The following is a 19,800-nucleotide window of genomic DNA, read 5'->3' as shown; positions in this document are numbered from 1 at the left end:
CTATCTTTCTATCCCTCTATCTATCCCTCTATCTATCTATCTTCTATCTATCTATATAGCCATGCATCTATCTATCCATCCATCCGTCTATCTACCCATCCATTTATCCATCTATTTATCTATCTATCCCTCTATCTATCTATCTATCTATCTATCTATCTATCTATCTATCTATCTATCTATCCCTCTATCTATCTATCTATCCATGTATCTATCTATCTATCCATCTATCTATCTATCCATGTATCTATCTATCCATGCATCTATCTATCTATCTATCTATCTAATATCTGTTTAGGATAGATAAAGGTAAGAATAGAGTTTTCCCGTTGCCCCTTCTCTATTTTGCTATATCTATATGTTGTGTACCCCTGTACCCCCCTGCAGTGCCCCCTCCAGCCCCCATCACAACAATCACATAACATTGTAGCGAATGTCTCATTCCTCTGTCCCTATAGCGCCATCAGCCCATAGTGTCCCATCAGGTGGGCTTCCATCAGGTTTGTTATTCCACTTACCACTTGCCCAGGTTGCAGCACACTGGCCATGGTCACAGGTGTGCCCTCCCCACTGTCAGGTGGCATCTTCTTTTTATGAAAAAATTTGCACAAACACATCAGTCCACACAAAGCAAGAAAGCCAGTGGCAGTGCCCAGAGTGGCCCCCATGGCTACTACAGGGGCCAACATCCTGATGGCAGTGGTCAGGTGCCCGGTGCAGTCCGTGTGGCACAGTCACTCCATGGCCCCGTTCAGCCCCAGCCTCGGTGCGGGCAGTTGTCTTCCCGGTTCCTGGAGTGCCGGGGACTGTGTGATGAGCGGCGGCTTGTGTGAATGAGCCGGGATGAGGGGCTCTCCAGGGAAGAGGGAGGTCTCTGCACGTCACATACACAGCCGGATCCTGATCAGCCCCAGGCTCCCGACTCCCGGCTGCACCAGGAATGCAAAAAACAGCAACTGCTGCCGCAAAGTCCCCGAGGAGTAACAATAATAATAATAATAATAATAATGATAATATTCTACTACTACCATACTGCAGATATAAATCTATCTTATATCTTCGTATCTGTCCATCCATCTCTCTATTGTGCAGCCACACCCCTAATGCACTTCCAGGCTCATTTGCATTTAGCTTCAGTGCCGGATTTCTCTTGTCACGTTGTTGCTTTTTGAAACATTCAATATTTATTATTGTTGCGCTAAGATTTATAAACATTACCACTAATTTCCATAGTAAAATTGTCCTTACAGCAGCTCTAATATTCTGTAAGGAATGTCCATTGTAAAAGTGTAAAAGGAAGTAGATAATTAGTGTATTTACATGTAAAATAGATAAATAAATAAACATATATATATATATAAAACTAAATAAAATCTATTAACTGATGCGTTCTACAACCGACATCCACTGTCCTGGTAGAACACCACCACCTTGTGGTTTAATTTAGGAATTACATGTACTTTTTTTTTCACCACAAAATTGAAACTCATGGGTGATAGATCTATTGTATGGCATAGAGGAAATGTATCAGGAAAATGTAACCAAACAGTTCAGCATCATGTTATGTAGTGCAGCAGATCTCAACCATTCTTACCTTTAGAGCCACCTCCCTCTCCCAGCAGACCCCAACCTTTCTTACCTTCAGATCCACCTCCTTCCTCCAGTGGACATCAACCTTTCTAACCTTCAGAGCCACCTCCTACCTCCAATAGACAACCTTTCTTATATTCAGAGCCACCTCCCTACCCCAACCTTTGTTACATTTAGAGCAACCTCCCTCCCCCAGCGGACCCCAACCTTTTGTACCTTCAGAGCCACCTCCTTCCTCCAGTGAACCCTAATCTTTCTTACCTTCCGACCCACCTCCTTCCTCCAGTGGACCCTAACCTTTCTTACCTTCCGACCCACCTCCTTCCTTCAGTGGACCCTAACCTTTCTTACCTTCTGACCCACCTCCTTTCTCCAGTGGACCCTAACCTTTCTTACCTTCCGACCCATCTCCTTCCTCCAGTGGACACCAACCTTTCTTATATTCAGAAGCCACCTCCCTACTCCAGCGGATGCCAACCTTTGTTACCTTCAGAGTAACCTCCCTACTCCAGCGGATGCCAACCTTTCTTACCACAGTACTGTCATCTGCAGCTCCCCATTAAAAATTCCCCATATAAAGTACACACAGACATCGTGCCCCATCCACTGTTGACAGTATACTCATCTCCAGGGTTTCCCACCCACCCCTGTGTATTCTCACATCAAGCATATTCACACTATTGCATCCAGCTTCACGCACCTTGTTGTGACCGGCAGATTCATCCTGTCTCCACATCCCCATACGTAAATGATTCCTCTACCCCAGAAGCAAATATTGGTGTACCACAGGAATAGGCAATTCATTTTGTTGAGGATCCACATGAGAGACCATTATTGGTGGGGAGGCCGAACCTAAAAGTAATTCTGCTCAATCTTAATATTAACATATTATTATTTTATATCAATCTTATTTGTATCACTAAATATTGAGCAGAAGTTGGTATGCTGACATCCCCTATATACATTATGAGCCTCCCCATAGCCTCCTATATACAGTATGAGCCCCCACATAGCCTCCTATATACAGTATGAGCCCCCACATAGCCCCTATATACAGTATGAGCCCCCACATAGCCCCTATATACAGTATGAGCCCCCACATAGCCTCCTATATACAGTATGAAACCCCACATAGCCCCTATATACAGTATGAGCCACACATGCCTTTCTATATACAGTATGAGCCCCTACATAGCCCCTATATACAGTATGAGCCCCCATATAGCCTCCTATATACAACATGAACCCCCACATAGCCCCTATATACAGTATGAGCCCCACATGCCTTTCTATATACAGTATGAGCCCCTACATAGCCCCTATATACAGTATGAGCCCCCATATAGCCTCCTATATACAACATGAACCCCTACATAGCCCCTATATACAGTATGAAACCCCACATAGCCCCTATATACAGTATGAGCCCCCATATAACCTCCTATATATAGTATGAGCTCCCTCATAGCCTCCTATATAAAGTATGAGCCCCCACATAGCCTCCTATATACAGTATGAGCCTCACATAGCCTCCTATATACAGTATGCGCCTCCACATAGCCTCATCCCCATATGAATAAAAAACATAAAACATCCTATATTCACCTCAGCCTGGTCCTCCGGTGCTCTGCCGCACATGCAATAATGTGATGTCATTATGTCTGCTGTCTCACATGGCGATTGCTGGAAGACTGATTATATATATATATATATACACATACACACACACACACACTAAGGCCTAAAACACACATCCGTGAAAACCACGTCCGTGTAAAACGGGCCATTTTTCGGGTCCGTTTTCCGTTTTTTTAAGTCCGTTTTTATGGTATGTGTGGCCTGCGTGTGTATCCCGTATGCTAGCCGTATGTGCGTGTGAAATGTCCGTGTGTTCGTGTGAAACTTAACTGACATGTGTTTGTGTTGTCCGTGTGGAATGTCCGTGTGTGATGCAAAATGTCGTTTACTACATGTCGGCAGACAGCAGACAGAGTAGCGCGATGAGAATGAACTCGGGTGAACTTCACCCGACTTCATTGTCATGCCGCGGCTCTGTCTGTGTGCCGTGAAGGATTCACCAGTGACCGCTAATCCCCCGAGTGAATGAAGTGTCCCCCCCGCTCTCATACTCACCGATCCCCGATCCCCGGCGCTGCACGGCATTCACACTGCTCCGGCGGCTTTTCCTCTTTTGAAAAAGCCGGCCGCTCATTAATCAATCTCGTATTCCCTGCTTTCCCCGCCCACCGGCGCCTATGATTGGTTGCAGTGAGACACGCCCACACGCTGAGTGACAGGTGTCTCACTGCACCCAATCACAGCAGCCGGTGGGCGTGTCACTATGGAGTATAGAAATAAATAAATAAATAATAAAAAAAAAACGGCGTGCGTTCCCCCCAATTTTAATACCAGGCAGAGAAAGCCATACAGCTGAAGGCTGGTATTCTCAGGATGGGGAGCTCCACGATATGGGGAGCCCCCCAGCCTAACAATATCAGTCAGCAGCCGCCCAGAATTGCCGCATACATTATATGCGACAGTTCTGGGACTGTACCCGGCTCTTCCCGATTTACCCTGGTGCGTTGTTGGCAAATTGGGGTAATAAAGAGTTATTGGCAGCCCATAGCTGCCACTAAATCCTAGATTAATCATGTCAGGCATCTCCCCGAGATTCCTTCCATGATTAATCTGTAAATTACAGTAAATAAACACACACACCAGAAAAATCCTTTATTAGAAATAAAAAACACAAACATATACCCTGGTTCACCAATTTAATCAGCCCCAAAAAGCCCTCCATGTCCGGCGTCATCCAGGATGGTCCAGTGTCGCTTCCAGCTCTGCTGCATGAAGGTGACAGGAGCTGCAGAAGAAATCGCCGCTCCTGTCACCTCCACGCAGCAAATGAAGACAGCCGCGCGATCAGCTGAGCTGTCACTGAGGTTACCTGGATCCAGCGGTGGATGCAGCGGTGGCCGCGGGTAACCTCAGTGACAGCTCAGCTGATCGCACTACTCACCTCAGTTGCTGCGTGGAGCTGACAGGAGCGGCGGTTTCTTCTGCTGCTCCGGTCACCTTCATGCAGCAGAGCTGGAAGCGACGCTGGACCATCTTGGATTACGCCGGACAAGGAGGGCTTTTTCGGGCTTATTAAATTGGTGAACCAGGGAATGTGTTTGTGTTTGTTATTTCTAATAACGGATTTTTCGGGTGTGTGTGTTTATTTACTGTAACTTAAAGATTAATCATGGAAGGAATCTCGGGGAGACGCCTGACATGATTAATCTAGGATTTAGTGGCAGCTATGGGCTGCCAATAACTCCTTATTACCTCGATTTGCCAACACACCAAGGCAAATCGGGAAGAGCCGGGTACAGCCCCAGAACTGTCGCATATAATGTATGCGGCAATTCTGGGCGGCTGCTGGCTGATATTGTTAGGCTGGGGGGCTCCCCATAATGTGGAGCTCCCTATCCTGAGAATACCAGCCTTCAGCCGTATGGCTTTATCTGGCTGGTATTAAAATTGGGGGGGACCGCACGCCGTTTTTTTAATTATTTATTTTACTGCACAGTATAGACACGCCCACCGGCTGCTGTGATTGGGTGCAGTGAGACAGCTGTCACTCAGCGTGGTGGGCATGTGTGACTGCAACCAATCACAGGCGCCGGTGGGCGGGTAAAGCAGGGAATACGAGATTGATTAATGAGCGGCCGGCTTTTTCAAAATAGTAAAAGCCGCCGGAGCTTTTATAACAGCCGTGCAGAGCCGCGCTGGAGATCGGGGAACGGTAAGTATGAGAGAGGAGGGGGAAATGACCGACAGACAGCGAGAGGGACAGATAAGACAGAGAGACCGACCGACAGACATAGAGACCGACCGATGGACTGAGGGAGAGAACGAAACAGAAAAAGAAAAAAGACCGACATCACATGAAAAAAGCACAAAACGTACAGGGAGCAAACAGATGCGTCCGTGTCACTCGGACGTGCGCACAGACCCATTGACTTTCATTGGGTCCGTGCTGCGTGTTGCGTGCTGAAAACGGACATGCTGCCCTGCAAAACGGAGACACAAATGTAGCACGCACACGGACCCACGGACCTTAATGGAACACGCACGTGTCCTCAAACATTAGATAACATTGGTGCATGTTTGGCCGTGTCTCCGGTATATACGGAAACGGACCAAACACGCACGTTTTTAACGGATGTGTGTTTCAGGCCTAATATATTAAATTCAAATGGGCAAATTTCCCTAAGGCTACTTTCACACATCAGTTTTCTGTATTCAGGCACAGTCCTTTTTTTTCCTGATCCAACGGATCCTGAAAAAAAAGTGAAAACCGTATCCACCGGATCCGTTTTTTTAACGGATCCGTTATGCCGGATCCGTTAAAAAACGGATCCGGTGGATACGGTTTGCATCCGTTTTTGCATCCTTTTCGTCCGGTTTTTGGCTGGATCCGTTTTGTTAATTACATTGGTGCATGCGCAGTTAACAAAAACGGATCCGGCGGCCGCATCCGTTTTTTACCGCATTACGCCGGATCCGGCGTCCATAGGCTTCTATTGTAAAACACGCCGTATCGCGCCGGATCCGGCGCGATGCGTTTTTTTTGCCGGACAAAAAAACGTTGCAAGCTACGTTGCCTCCGGCCGCCGCATTTATTTATTTTGCCGCATCCGGAAAAAAACGGATGCACCGCAAAGCCATCCGGTACAATCCGGTAACAATGCAAGTCTATGGGGAAAAAACGGATGCGGTACTGGATCCGTTTTACCCGTTTTTTTCCGGATTGAACCTGATGGCAAAAAACTGATGTGTGAAAGTAGCCTAACTGGTCCTAATATAATATCGCCACCTTCTGGTTTCATTTTGCGATTACTTCAGCTGTTTTTCCACACTTGGAATAGGTCTGATATATGACGCTAAGGAAGCACTCCAGATTTCAGTGCAGATTCTGACTTTTATCAGCCCATCGATCAATCGATCAATTGATCGATCCATCCATTTATCTTCAATTCCTCGCCATTTTCAAAATTTCCTCTTGCAGACAGTCACCAGGCTCTTACTTGTCCCCCCAATCCTCGACTCTGATTAATCATTTCCATTTGTATTAAAGTCATTTCTTTCACTTTTCTTTCTTGTGGCATCACCAGATTTTGCGCCAAATGCATCAAAATGGGAGCAGAATATATGATGAATTGGCCGCTACTGTATAGAAAGATATTTCTTTTTTTTAATACCTTTGTTTTATTTCACACTTTAATCTTCAACTGAGCAAAAAAATAAAAATAAATAGATTTTGCACTATAGGTCGGCGCCTGAGTACAAGAGAGCAAAAATTGTCAGACATGTTGATTTAGCCTAAAAAGTGATAGACAGAACCATTCCTAGAAGACTAAATAAAGAAAAAAAAAAAACAAACAAACAAAAAAGAAACATAAAAACAAGTAAAGTTAATAAAAAAAGGGAAAAAATAAAATAGAAGTCTATTTACTTTGGAAGATGATACAAAGTCACTGATGAATGTTCTCTGTGGTTCTTCTATAATTATACTTCTTCTTTCTGTTGGTTTCACTCCAGATTTAGACTTATAAATACTCATGAAATACAGAGGTGTGAATTACGCCTTTATCCTGCCCCCTGCTGTGAGGTAGACATATTGCATCCGGGTGACAGCATTTACATTGTGTCTTCTTGAACACTTCCAGCAGGTGGCGCCGTTGATCAGTATGTATTTAACAGATTTGGTCCCCATATCGATCATTAATGCAAGTGACTAACACCCCAAGAAAGCATCCAGCAGACCCATCAATAATTATAGAATATTTATGTGCAAGAACAGGTCATAAGCATGTTGTATAACACAATTCTCACAAAATGTAACTCTGTCCCTTTAAGTAATCACTATAACATTGTCATGATGATGATATCACAGGATTTCTCTGTAGTTTTCATCTTTATTCACAGACTCAGCAGAAACTGAAGCAAAAAAGAAAAGAAAAATGTTTATGTTTAGGATCAATTGAAATACTATGTCCCAAGAATGTTTAGGATCATATATCCTGTATCTACATGTACTAGACGGGGAAATGACACCAATTGTGCCAAATCAATCAACCTGGTGCCCATGGCCTGAGAAATATCACATACGTCTACGCATGTTACACGTCCCACATGGCTACTGTATACTAGGATAATCCGCCAAAGAAAAGCTTATAGGCCCTTCAGCCCCGGACCATATATCATCCATCCATCCATCCATCCATCCATCCATCTATCTATCCGTCTATCTATCCATCCATAAATCCATCTATCTATCCCTGTATCTATCCATCTATCTATCTATCTATCTATCTATCTATCTATCTATCTATCTATCTATCTATCTATCTATCTATCTATCCCTCTATCTATCCATCTATCTATCCCTCTATCTATCTATCTATCCATCCATCCATCTATCCATCCATCCATCTATCCGTCTATCTATCCATCCATAAATCCATCTATCTATCCCTCTATCCCTCTATCTATCTATCTATCCATCCATCCATCTATCCATCCATCCATCTATCCGTCTATCTATCCATCCATAAATCCATCTATCTATCCCTCTATCTATCCATCTATCTATCTATCTATCTATCTATCTATCTATCTATCTATCTATCTATCTATCTATCTATCTCTCTATCTATCCCTCTATCTATCTATCTATCTATCTATCTCTCTATCTATCCATCCATAAATCCATCTATCTATCCCTGTATCTATCCATCTATCTAGCTATCTATCTATCTATCCCTCTATCCATCTATCCCTCTATCCATCTATCTATCCCTCTATCCCTCTATCTATCTATCTATCTATCTATCTATCTATCTATCTATCCCTCTATCTATCCCTCTATCTATCTATCCATCCATCCATCCATCCATCCATCCATCCATCCATCCATCCATCCATCCATCCATCCATCTATCTATCTATCTATCTATCTATCTATCTATCTATCTATCTATCTATCTATCTATCTATCTATCTATCTATCTATCTATCCCTCTATCTATCCCTCTATCTATCCCTCTATCTATCCCTCTATCTATCTATTTATCTATCCATCCATTCCTCCATTAATCTATCCATCCATATACAATTCATCCATCTATAAACCAACCCATCCCTTCTACTGAGTCACTTTTTCTGTATCTGAAGCTTTCTTGATGACATGACTCAGGTTGGAGGCTGCTGTCTCAGAAGACACTACTAGTGTTATAAGTGGGGTCCCTGTTACATATTGATATTGGGGCGCAGAAGCTCCGCATTATATATATCTGTATTTGCATCTTACATATAGAGTAATTGGCCCAGAATCCGGTGCTCTCCACTTCGGCGTCACTCAGTAATTGCAGGAGCAGGCCGTTCCCGGTGGAAGTCACAGGCTTAATGGTGGCAGAGCCACAGTGGACGATGCCAATGAGCGGTGAGGAGGAGAACATGCCGTCTCTGATCTTCAGGGAGTCATACATGCACGAGGAGCTGGCCTCCAAACTGAAGTTAGAGAAAGTCAGCTGCACCTGCAAAACAAAATGACAAGAACTGAATGATGGAAAAGCTCTTTATAGCTGTCACACATCTTTCTTTTGAGTTCCAAATCCCATACATAAACAATGATACAAATCTGTGTTTCCTGCAGCCAGCACTAGAGGGAGCTTATGAGCTTAGTGTCTACACACTGTTTCCTGCAGCCAGCACTAGAGGGAGCTTATGAGCTTAGTGTCTACACACTGTATCCTGCAGCCACCACTAGAGGGAGCTTATGAGCTTACTGTGTACACACTGTTTCCTGCAGCCACCACTAGAGGGAGCTTATGAGCTTACTCTCTACACACTGTTTCCTGCAGCCACCACTAGAGGGAGCTTATGAGCTTACTGTGTACACACTGTTTCCTGCAGCCACCACTAGAGGGAGCTTATGAGCTTACTGTGTACACACTGTATCCTGCAGCCACCACTAGAGAGCGCTTATGAGCTTACTGTGTACACACTGTTTCCTGCAGCCAGCACTAGAGGGAGCTTATGAGCTTAGTGTCTACACACTGTATCCTGCAGCCACCACTAGAGGGAGCTTATGAGCTTAGTGTCTACACACTGTATCCTGCAGCCACCACTAGAGGGAGCTTATGAGCTTACTGTGTACACACTGTTTCCTGCAGCCACCACTAGAGGGAGCTTATGAGCTTACTGTGTACACACTGTATCCTGCAGCCACCACTAGAGAGCGCTTATGAGCTTACTGTGTACACACTGTTTCCTGCAGCCACCACTAGAGGGAGCTTATGAGCTTACTGTGTACACACTGTTTCCTGCAGCCACCACTAGAGAGCGCTTATGAGCTTACTGTGTACACACTGTTTCCTGCAGCCACCACTAGAGGGAGCTTATGAGCTTACTGTGTACACACTGTTTCCTGCAGCCACCACTAGAGGGAGCATATGAGCTTACTGTGTACACACTGTTTCAGGGTGACATTCATAAATCTTTTCATTCTTCTGGATTGATTATATCGCATCTCTAATTTCGCTTCTCATATCCTTATAATGCTAATCCAGCTTTGAACTGAGCAGATTACAAGGAATTCGCTGCTGTGCAATTAAAGCAGCCGGTCTGTCCCAGATTGTTCTGTTCTATAAATTAAATAGAAATCAGAAAACCTCCTGTTGTATCAGGAGATTCACACGTTCATCAGCCGCAATAATCAGATTATGACCATTTTTTATATTGAAGCATCTAGTTAGTCTGTGCAAAGGTACAGGAGGGGGAGGAAGTGAGCTGTGCCATCACCTATTGTGAATGGTGGATCCTTTATTATCTACTGTATATAGAGGTGTTATCAATCATTGTACAAGAGGGGGAGAAGGTGAGCTGTGATATTACCTATTGTGAATGTTGGATGCTGTGTTACGGTTGTTGCTGGTGTTATTAGTCTTTGTACATGGGGGGAGGAGGTGAGCTGTGATATCTCCTGTAGTGAATGGTGGATCCTGTGTTATCTACTGTATATAGAGGTGTTATCAGTCATTGTACAGGAGGAGGTGTGCTGTGACATCACCTATTGTGAATGGTGGATCCTGTGTTATCTACTATATAGAGAGGTGTTATCAGTCATTGTACAGGAGGAGGAGGAGGTGACCTGTGATATCAACTATTGTGAATGGTGTATTCTGTGTTATCTGCTGTATATAGAGGTGTAATCAGTCATTGTACAGGAGGGGGAGGAGGTGAGCTGTGATATCACCTATTAGAGGTGTTATCATTATCAGTCATTGTAATTCTGCTTTTGCGGATAAAGAAACTGCAGTAAATGCTTTTATTAAAGCACAGGATGAATGAATATAAGATCGTCCGTTGGATGGTGCGAAAATTGCAAGATTATCAATTAATATTTTTTTATAGTAAAGATAATGATGTGAAAAAATGAAAACATTGCCAACATTTTTGGAGCTATCTGTAATAGAACAGCCTGATTGTAGCAATAAATGCTCTTCCCATAGTATCTCCAGTGTAAGGTGGACATAGACCCGGGGCGGGAGGCGTCACAGCCATGTAGATGAGGCAGGAGGTCCCCAGAGTCTCCCACCCCAGAGATGTCCCACTTTACAGGATTTAGTAGGGATGATTCACTTACCCTGTGACCGGCCGGAGCCAGGATTGTCCAGGTGCAATCACAATATGGGGGGTATTGTTGGCGTTGATCGTATCCCGGACTGAATACACTCCCGTTCGCTGCTGTGAATGTTCCTCCGCACTCCACTAAAGGTAGGAAAACCCCCCACAAATGACAGATTACAATATAGGACGGAAACAGCGCCGCCTCTGTCCATGGATGGTATTGCAGCCCAGCCCCATTGACTCCAATAAAGCAGAGCTGCAATACCAGACATGGCCTATGGATAGGAGTGGCGCTTGTTCTGCAGAAAACATACAAATATGGACAATGGTTCTTGATCCATGGATAGATGCCTGATGATGATACCTGGGCTGTAGGAAGCTTTGAAGCCCGTGGCGGTGTCAGAACTGTCAGTGATGAACTCCAGCAGCATGGTGGTGCCGGAGGACACTAGGGATGGCACCTGTCCTGCTCCACATGTCCTGTCCAGCAGCAGAGGGAATGTCCGGCTGGCGCCATCATAAACTCTGATGTAATCTGCAGAACAGCCGGCGGAGGATTGCACATCGAAAGCCTGAAACTGCAGGAGAACCTAGGAAGAGAAATGGAAGACCATTACCAGGAGCCGCAGCCGGTATCTCAGGGGCGGACATATCATTGGTGCAACCTGTGCAGCCGAACGGAGGCCAAGATGTCCGGGGGCCACATCCACCTCCAAAGCAGGGGAGAATTGTGCATTATAAGGGGCTCTTGGACTCCAAAGGGCCCATATACTGTTCTTGCGCAGGGGCCCAAGAGGTCCGGGGGCTACATCCACCTCCAAAGCAGTTGAATTGTGCATTATGAGGAGCTCTTGGACTCCAAAGGGCCCATATATTGTTCTTCTGTCTGTATCCACTAGTGCCTTATGTGTTACCTATTCCAGGGCCGCTAACCCTAAATTGTGCACCCTATAAAAGAGCAGGAGCCAGGCAAAATGAGCAGCAATAATCAGTGATCTGTATGTATCAAGAAGTTTTCAGCACTGGAAATATTGGGTAAAAAAATGGTAAATGTCACCAAAGGAGTAATCCAGGCTAGCTGTACACCCGATATAGAAGTGAATGGGATGGATTATCCCTTTAAGGACTCTGCCACCTTTTTCGCCATTGCTTTACCGTTCCTTGGTGCCTTGTCATGTATTCGGCACAAGCTGTGGTCTATTTGAGGGTCTTGCTATGGGGCTATTATGGGAATGCTTTGGGGAAAGATTCATAAGAACAGGACTTTGAAATTCCCCATCAGAATTGAGGGGTGAGCAGCACTGTCCCAGTGGCTCAATATCCAGTAGTACTGTATGGAACAGATGGGGAGTTGGCACGAATGTTGGCACGGCCACTATGAGATTCCGATGGGGCAGATTTTGGATTGGTGGGAGTCTTGCTATGTGGTCTCCTGTAAGTAGTCCCTTGTTGTCTGCACACTGTTTATCATAGCCACCACTAGAGGGAGCGTATGAGCTTACTGTCTACACACTGTTTCCTGCAGCCACCACTAGAGGGAGCGTATGAGCTTACTGTCTACACACTGATTCCTGCAGCCACCACTAGAGGGAGCGTATGAGCTTACTGTCTACACACTGTTTCCTGCAGCCACCACTAGAGGGAGCTTATGAGCTTACTGTCTACACACTGATTCCTGCAGCCACCACTAGAGGGAGCTTAAGAGCTTATTGTCTACACACTGATTCCTGCAGCCACCACTAGAGGGAGCGTATGAGCTTACTGTCTACACACTGTTTCCTGCAGCCACCACTAGAGGGAGCTTATGAGTTTACTGTCTACACACTGTTTCCTGCAGCCACCACTAGAGGGAGCTTATGAGCTTACTGTCTATGCACTGATTCCTGCCGCCACCACTAGAGGGAGCGTATGAGCTTACTGTCTACACACTGTTTCCTGCAGCCACCACTAGAGGGAGCTTATGAGCTTACTGTGTACACACTGTTTCCTACAGCCACCACTAGAGGGAGCGTATGAGCTTACTGTCTACACACTGTTCCTACAGCCACCACTAGAGGGAGCTTATGAGCTTACTGTCTGCACACTGTTCCTGCAGCCACCACTAGAGGGAGCATATGAACTTACTGTCTACACACTGTTCCTACAGCCACCACTAGAGGGAGCATATGAGCTTACTGTCTACACACTGTTCCTACAGCCACCACTAGAGGGAGCTTATGAGCTTACTGTGTACACACTGTTCCTGCAGCCACCACTAGAGGGAGCATATGAGCTTACTGTGTACACACTGTTCCTGCAGCCACCACTAGAGGGAGCATATGAGCTTACTGTCTACACACTGTTTCCTACAGCCACCACTAGAGGGAGCTTATGAGCTTACTGTCTACACATTTTGGGATCGATGGGGAGTCTTGCTCTGTGGTCTCCTGTAAATAGTCCCTTGTTGTCCACAGTATAATTACCTTTCTATTTGTGATCCGAATGAGCCAAGAGCAATTGTAATTGTTTGGGTAATTTGAAGAGTTTGATGCGGAGGAGAAGACCCCGGTATCATCAGAGAGTATAGTGGAGCAGACATCTGGACGGGAAGAGAAAAGAGAAAAGTCATTGGTAGCGCCAAGGAAGGAGTAAATAGCCAAGAATGAAAATAGATTATAAAATGTTATGGTGGAGCCTACAGGAGCGTAAAAATAGCCCGAGTGCTCTGCAAAGCACAAGTATGATGGCAAAATACATGTCGCCATTCCTCACTTCATAGATCACGCAGGAGAAAAGAAACCAAGTATGCAGTACTTTATATCAATATTTCCAATATTGACACCACTACAAAAATATCACTGGCTTACGAGCAGCCGCCTGACACTGCTAAATGATACAGTATTTGATGCTGGAGCTCGGGGGTTTCGGCAAGTGGGTTCTCTGTTCCCGATTTTGCATTGGAGACCATGAGCCTCGCTACATAGGGTCCAACCTCTCATAATCTGTCGATTCTCATGGTTACATTTTAGGCTGTGCGCTGATTAATTAAGGATGAAGAGGCGGGGAACTTACTGCAGTTATAGAGTTTGTTAATTTTTGCTACGTCCATGTTGCTCAGCCCTAACCTCTGCCCGATATTGATTTGGGTTGTGGGAATGGGCTGAATGGTCGGTCTGAAGTAATTGATGGCGAATGCAAATCTGGGAGAGAGAAAAAAAAAAGCAAACCCAATATTTATAGAGTAATCTCAAATTTACAATCTTGACTCTCCTTTGATTTGGCAGTCACAGGGTTAATGTCAGTTTGATTTCTAGCACCTTTTGACTACTGGTCAGGTGTTTCCGGTTTGGGACCACTCCCAGTCCCTTTATATACCCTCTGCTACCAACAGAGGGGGCCAGTTATTCTCTTTGCCATTTGTGTGCTGTCCTGGAGGTGGAAGGAGCTGCGGTAACCTTCTTTTGAAGTTGCTGTGATGGCTGCAGTCTTGGTGCTGGCTGCAGCAGTCAGTTGTACTGTTTCCCCCCTGTCTGTCTTTCTTCCCTGGTGTGTTGTTTCAGTGCAGCAGTGGGGCTAGGGTCATTACCTGCCGACTCCCTAGCCAGGGACTATTGTAGCGTCTCTCAGATATTAAGGTTCCTCCTCGGCGACAGGTGAGGAACCTGTAACAGCAGCAGTTTATTGTTGTGTTTCCCTCTGTCTGTCTTCCTTCCCTCGTGTGTTGTTTCAGTGCAGTGGTGGGGCTAACGTGCCTAACCTGCCCACTCTCTAGCCAGGGACTATTGGTCTCTCATAGAATCAGGTTCATTCTCAGCTACAAGTGAGGAACCTCTATAGGGAGTGGAGTGCAGGGTTCAGCGGCAGGTAAGTGGAGAAGGTGTCCATCTTCCCCCTCACTAGTCCTAGGGCCCTCCGTTGTTAAAGTGCCCCCGGTGTACTCGTTTATCGTATTGTAATCCTTGTTGTGTGTTTGTCCTCAAGCCAGACCTTCCCTAAGTCCGTGCCGTGACATTCCCCTCTCCAAACCTTGTGGAGTGCTCGTCCTCCTCCCAGTATCCACCTGGGCTGCCACCTAATTGGAACCGGGGGATAAATCTAGTCAAGCTCCTCTCCTGGAGGAGAAGAATCAGGGAGTTGTAGGGAGGTGAGGAACATGATGGCCACCACATGCCCATAAGCCCTTCTGATGGATTCATAGTGAAGCAAATAAATAGATAGGGAACGTTTATCGAGTAATACTGACTGGATCTTTAGCCAGGGAATTATATATTGTCCATCCTAGCCATAGGTCGGGAACAAGGGTCCATGCCTCAAAGAATGAAGTGGAAGAGTGTGAAAATGTGCTGTCACTCAAGAGAGGTCCCACACCTTGTAAATCCAGGGAACCGAGGGTCCCCTCATCTACACCTCAGGCATTCAAATTATCATCCCATGGCTTTGGTCATGAAGGTCCAGGGTCTCCAGACTGGATGACTATCGTACACCCCAAAGCTTCCCCCCAGTGTGTCTACTCTACTTCAGCAGGCCAGGCAGAAACCTGCTCATAAGAATAGAGCTAACAATTGGTCTAAAGGTGGATCTATCATATGCAAGAGTAACAATCCTAGTGGCCATTTTGGAAGTCGTCTTCCATCGTAGACACTTACTTTCCGTAATGCATCACAGACGCGTAGTCGTAGTCCAGACCCAGGTTGTTGGTGTCACTTTTTTGAAAACTTGCATTATATCCTGGGAGAAAGAAAAACCCAAATTGACAGAAGGAAGAACACTATATATCAGCAGCCTGCAATCTACGGATGTCAGATACCGTGCCGAGGCCAGTTCATAAGTCAACAATGGCCATGATGAGAATAGCCCGTAAGATAGATCAGCTGTTACAATACTTACCAGGGACTATGTTTTCCCATAGGATCTTTACGTAGGAATCGCGATCGCTCCTGCTGTGCTCATGCTCGAAGCCGATGGCGTGGTTGAGCTCATGTTGTATGACCCCATGTAATATACACCCTTCCCTGTCCACAGACACATACTGGGGTCCTCCCAATCGACCCAACATTGACCAACATCTGAAAAAAAACCCCCCAAGAGCCTCTTGTATCAAGGAGAAGCTTCATTTTTCAACCCTACAGTTTCCATGACACTTAGTTTCGAGGGGGTCATGAATGATGGATTTGTTTCGATTGTGGATTTTGGAGAACTTGGCTCCAACATAACTCACCCAATATCGGAAATAATATTCACGTAATCGGCTTCGTTGGTACGTGGCACAAAACGGACACAGGTCAATGTGGAGAATTCCAGCATGGCCTTGAGAATTTCTGCTTGGTCATCAGTTGCTGATTGGAAGAAACAGAGGTGAAATATTTAGGTTGTGCATAAATGTGGGAGCAGATGGAGAAGTTTGAGATATGGATAGTGCCCAGGAGATCAACAGCGACGTGGCTCCCAATGATAATGACCGATTGACTCTACAGGCTATGACTGCCATGGACGCTCATCCATGTGATTGGTGGAGCATCTCACATCAATGACATCACAAGTTTAAAGCTTATGTCCCAAAACTATACCCAACCCTGGGTGGAAGGGATTAATGGAGTATTTGAGGTCCACACATTACAGAAGCCATAATACAGACGTTGGCCAACATCATGAGACTTCTCGTATGGCCAAAGGTGACCTCAATTGTCCTTATACTTTCATGTTTCGTTAGAGAGGAGTAAGAATCCTCTCCACAATGGGCCTGTAGTGAGTCCACCCCACGCATTACATCGTTGGCCGACTCCACCAAAGTTTGTGGATTTGATCTCCTATTCATGACTAACTTGGCCATGATATTAACAATTTCTTTCCGATGTATTGGTAGCTCTCATTTGGGCTTCCATTTTTTTTGTCTTCGGACTCATGTTTGTTGTCATCTATCACGGGGTGTGAGGGGATAACTGGGGACCAGGGCTCCTAAACTGGCCTTCAGGCTAGGAGTCTCTAGCTGTCCCTACTCCCAGAGATACGTTTAATGGTGACGATGTCTGGGCCACCTTCTTTGCCCTGCTCCTGGCCAACCCTGACATGATACCCCCAGTCCCCCACCCCAGGGGAGGACTTGACCGGCGTGGCTAAACCCACGTATATTTACAAAAAGGGGAAACCAAAACTCTAGCACACAGCATGGTCACACAGAGGTAAAAGAACACAAGTGATAAGGAGGAAAATAAAGAGCAGGGAGGAAATAAACAGATGACTGGAGTCACACCAAGTAACATGCCGAAATCACCAGTTACTGAAACACAACAGCACACGGACTGGATAAGCAAAAGCTATAGTCGGAATGAGAAGACAGATTCCTCCATCTTAAAAAGGTGGGGAGTGACTGTGATGGGTCTCCCACAACATGTGATCCAAAATGTAACCTCATGTACAGCACCATGGAATTAATGGTGCTCTATAAATAAATAATAATAATAACAATAACCAACAGGTTAACAGAAATTAACTTCTGCTAGCCTGATCACTAATGAGCACACAGCTGGTCGACACCCGAGCCTGTCCGTGCAGCTCAGAAGCACCAGAGAAAGCATAGTGAGTGTCATGATCCAGGACTGGTATTCCCCGCTCCAGAGTTTCCCAGACCCGGCCTGGTCATGTCAGGGGTTAACTCCCATCAGCCTCTTTCCTGTTTCAGGAGACACTATATCTGGGCTCTGCACCAGCATTCCAGTGCTGGTTATAGTTTTGCTCTGCAGCCTGTGACTGGCTCTGGTTTGATTTCCTGTTTGATCTGACTCCTAGTTACCGTGCCCTGACCCTTCCCCCCCCCGTTTATCCACCTGTCCCAGTCCCTGACTTCCCTCTCTTGTCATTTGTTTACCCATCCTGGTTTATCCTAATTCCCGTGTTTGTGTCTCCTCAACTTCCGGTCTATGTGTTTCCCTCTGCATACCTGATCTCCCGGCATTCGACCTTGGTTCTGTTTTCTGACCTGATTTTGATCCTCCCTCTGCAGAGACTTGCTGTCCCTGCTAGACCCTGACTGCTTGACTACTCTATTGCCCCCTGGTAGTTTCGCCTATGAACTGTCTGCTGAAGTTACTCTGCTGTACTTGAGCTTCCCTTCTGTTACAGTGTTACTTTGACTCCCCTTCACTACTCTGCTGCCACCTAGTGGGGGATATGCTGTACTACTTCTTACCAGCCCTTTGTACAGCATGACAATGAGGTGTGTCTGATGCTGCCATGATACTTGGCAAGTTAAGAGCCAAACATTGTGTGACATCATCATGAAGGACCTCTGCCTTCAAAATTTCTTTAAAGGGCTTAGAACATCCACAGAACAAATGATCACCAAAAATTGAGTTTGGGGAGGTAGAAAAATGAGTCTATAACCACTAAGACATATGAATTAGTAGAGAGGTCACCTACTGAACTGAGCATCCAACGTGTAAGGGATTGAGACCAAACCATCAGCTGCTTTAGGCCAGAAGCAGTTCCCGGTGGCGCAGGTAATGGCACTGCGTCCGTCCTTCACGGCAATGTCACCTTGGTGCAGGACCTTTCCCCTTGCTAGATAAAAGACATAAAACATGAACGTTCTTAGCTCATTCTGACTATATGACTGTGATGGACCTGGAAAAATGTCATATCCAGCTCTGGTTGATACCGTTGTTCCTAAATATGCAACACCTTGGGCAACGAGCTCCATTGGAGAGGACGGTGAACAACCTCCAAATCCTCATGTTCTAGGCTAGAAGATTTGCCAATCCAGGAACAATTTGTATTTTTCTTTACAATGGATATCAAAAAGGTTTGGGAACAATGAGTTTTTCTTTGATTTATTACCTCTGTTGACCCTTTCGATGGTGCTGAAAACATCTTCTGGTGGAGGACTGGATTCGGGGGGTGGACCTAAATATTGAGCGAAGAAACCACAGATGAGCCACAGAGATGCAAGGAAGACCCTAGATGAGGAACGCCCGCCTAAGTAACACAAAACTGCCAAAAACAAGGAAAAGAACCAGCGTCATGGCCGTGCTGCTCGGGAAAGAAGAAGGAAGGAAACAAACGCGAGACCCTTTTCACGTCCTTGATGGGAATAGGGGTTGTATTTGGGAAGCACTACTACCTTCTTTCCCTGAAAATAAGACCTACCCCCAAAAATAAGCCCTAGCATGATTTTACAGGAGTTTTGGAGAATGCTCGAAATATAAGCCCTACTCAAAAAACAAGCCCCAGTTAAAGTCAGGGCTGGTGTTAGGGGTTGTCAAACTGCGTAATTTCTCAGGGACCCCAGTCTTTTAGGAACCCCAACAGTTGTATTCCAAGCTTAAGATTGATTAAGGACCTTTGATGACTTCACAGTCATGTGACATGATATAATCAAAGGTCTCTTAATTGCAGGAGTCTAAAAAAGCTGAACAGGAGACAGGTTGGTGTGCAGGACTGGTATTAGGGAGAGCAAACTGGGCAATTTAACTGGGCCTCCCTTCTCCTAGGGGCCCCAGCATTTATATCCTGATGATGAGACTGCTTAAGGACCTTTTGTGACATCACGTCATA

At 45.5% G+C, this 19,800-nt stretch overlaps 2 protein-coding genes across 2 annotated transcripts in view; both read right to left on the bottom strand.

Annotated features, from left to right (window-relative positions):
- Positions 1 to 854, bottom strand: part of SYT13 (synaptotagmin 13) — a 29,539-nt gene extending 28,685 nt beyond the window's left edge. The window contains exon 1 of the mRNA XM_075326725.1: positions 519 to 854. Within this exon, the coding sequence (XP_075182840.1) occupies positions 519 to 689 (171 nt within the window). The 5' untranslated portion in view covers positions 690 to 854. The remainder of the gene's footprint in view (positions 1 to 518) is intronic.
- Positions 855 to 7,528: 6,674 nt separating this feature from the next.
- On the bottom strand, positions 7,529 to 19,268 carry LOC142254300 (astacin-like metalloendopeptidase). The gene is made up of 12 exons (XM_075325348.1): positions 19,238 to 19,268; positions 19,084 to 19,149; positions 18,667 to 18,807; positions 16,469 to 16,586; positions 16,138 to 16,316; positions 15,897 to 15,978; positions 14,323 to 14,450; positions 13,734 to 13,849; positions 11,636 to 11,861; positions 11,288 to 11,412; positions 8,951 to 9,176; positions 7,529 to 7,578 (listed from the first exon to the last, which is right to left on the bottom strand). The coding sequence occupies exons 1-12, from the start codon at positions 19,266 to 19,268 to the stop codon at positions 7,529 to 7,531; spliced, it is 1,488 nt and encodes a 495-aa protein (XP_075181463.1).
- Positions 19,269 to 19,800: the final 532 nt, after the last annotated feature.

Source organism: Anomaloglossus baeobatrachus, chromosome 10 (assembly GCF_048569485.1).
Source record: "Anomaloglossus baeobatrachus isolate aAnoBae1 chromosome 10, aAnoBae1.hap1, whole genome shotgun sequence".
Classification (NCBI taxonomy): Eukaryota; Metazoa; Chordata; class Amphibia; order Anura; family Aromobatidae; genus Anomaloglossus; species Anomaloglossus baeobatrachus.
Note: the sequence above shows the minus strand (reverse complement) of the source record. Positions and strands in the feature narration are given on the sequence as shown.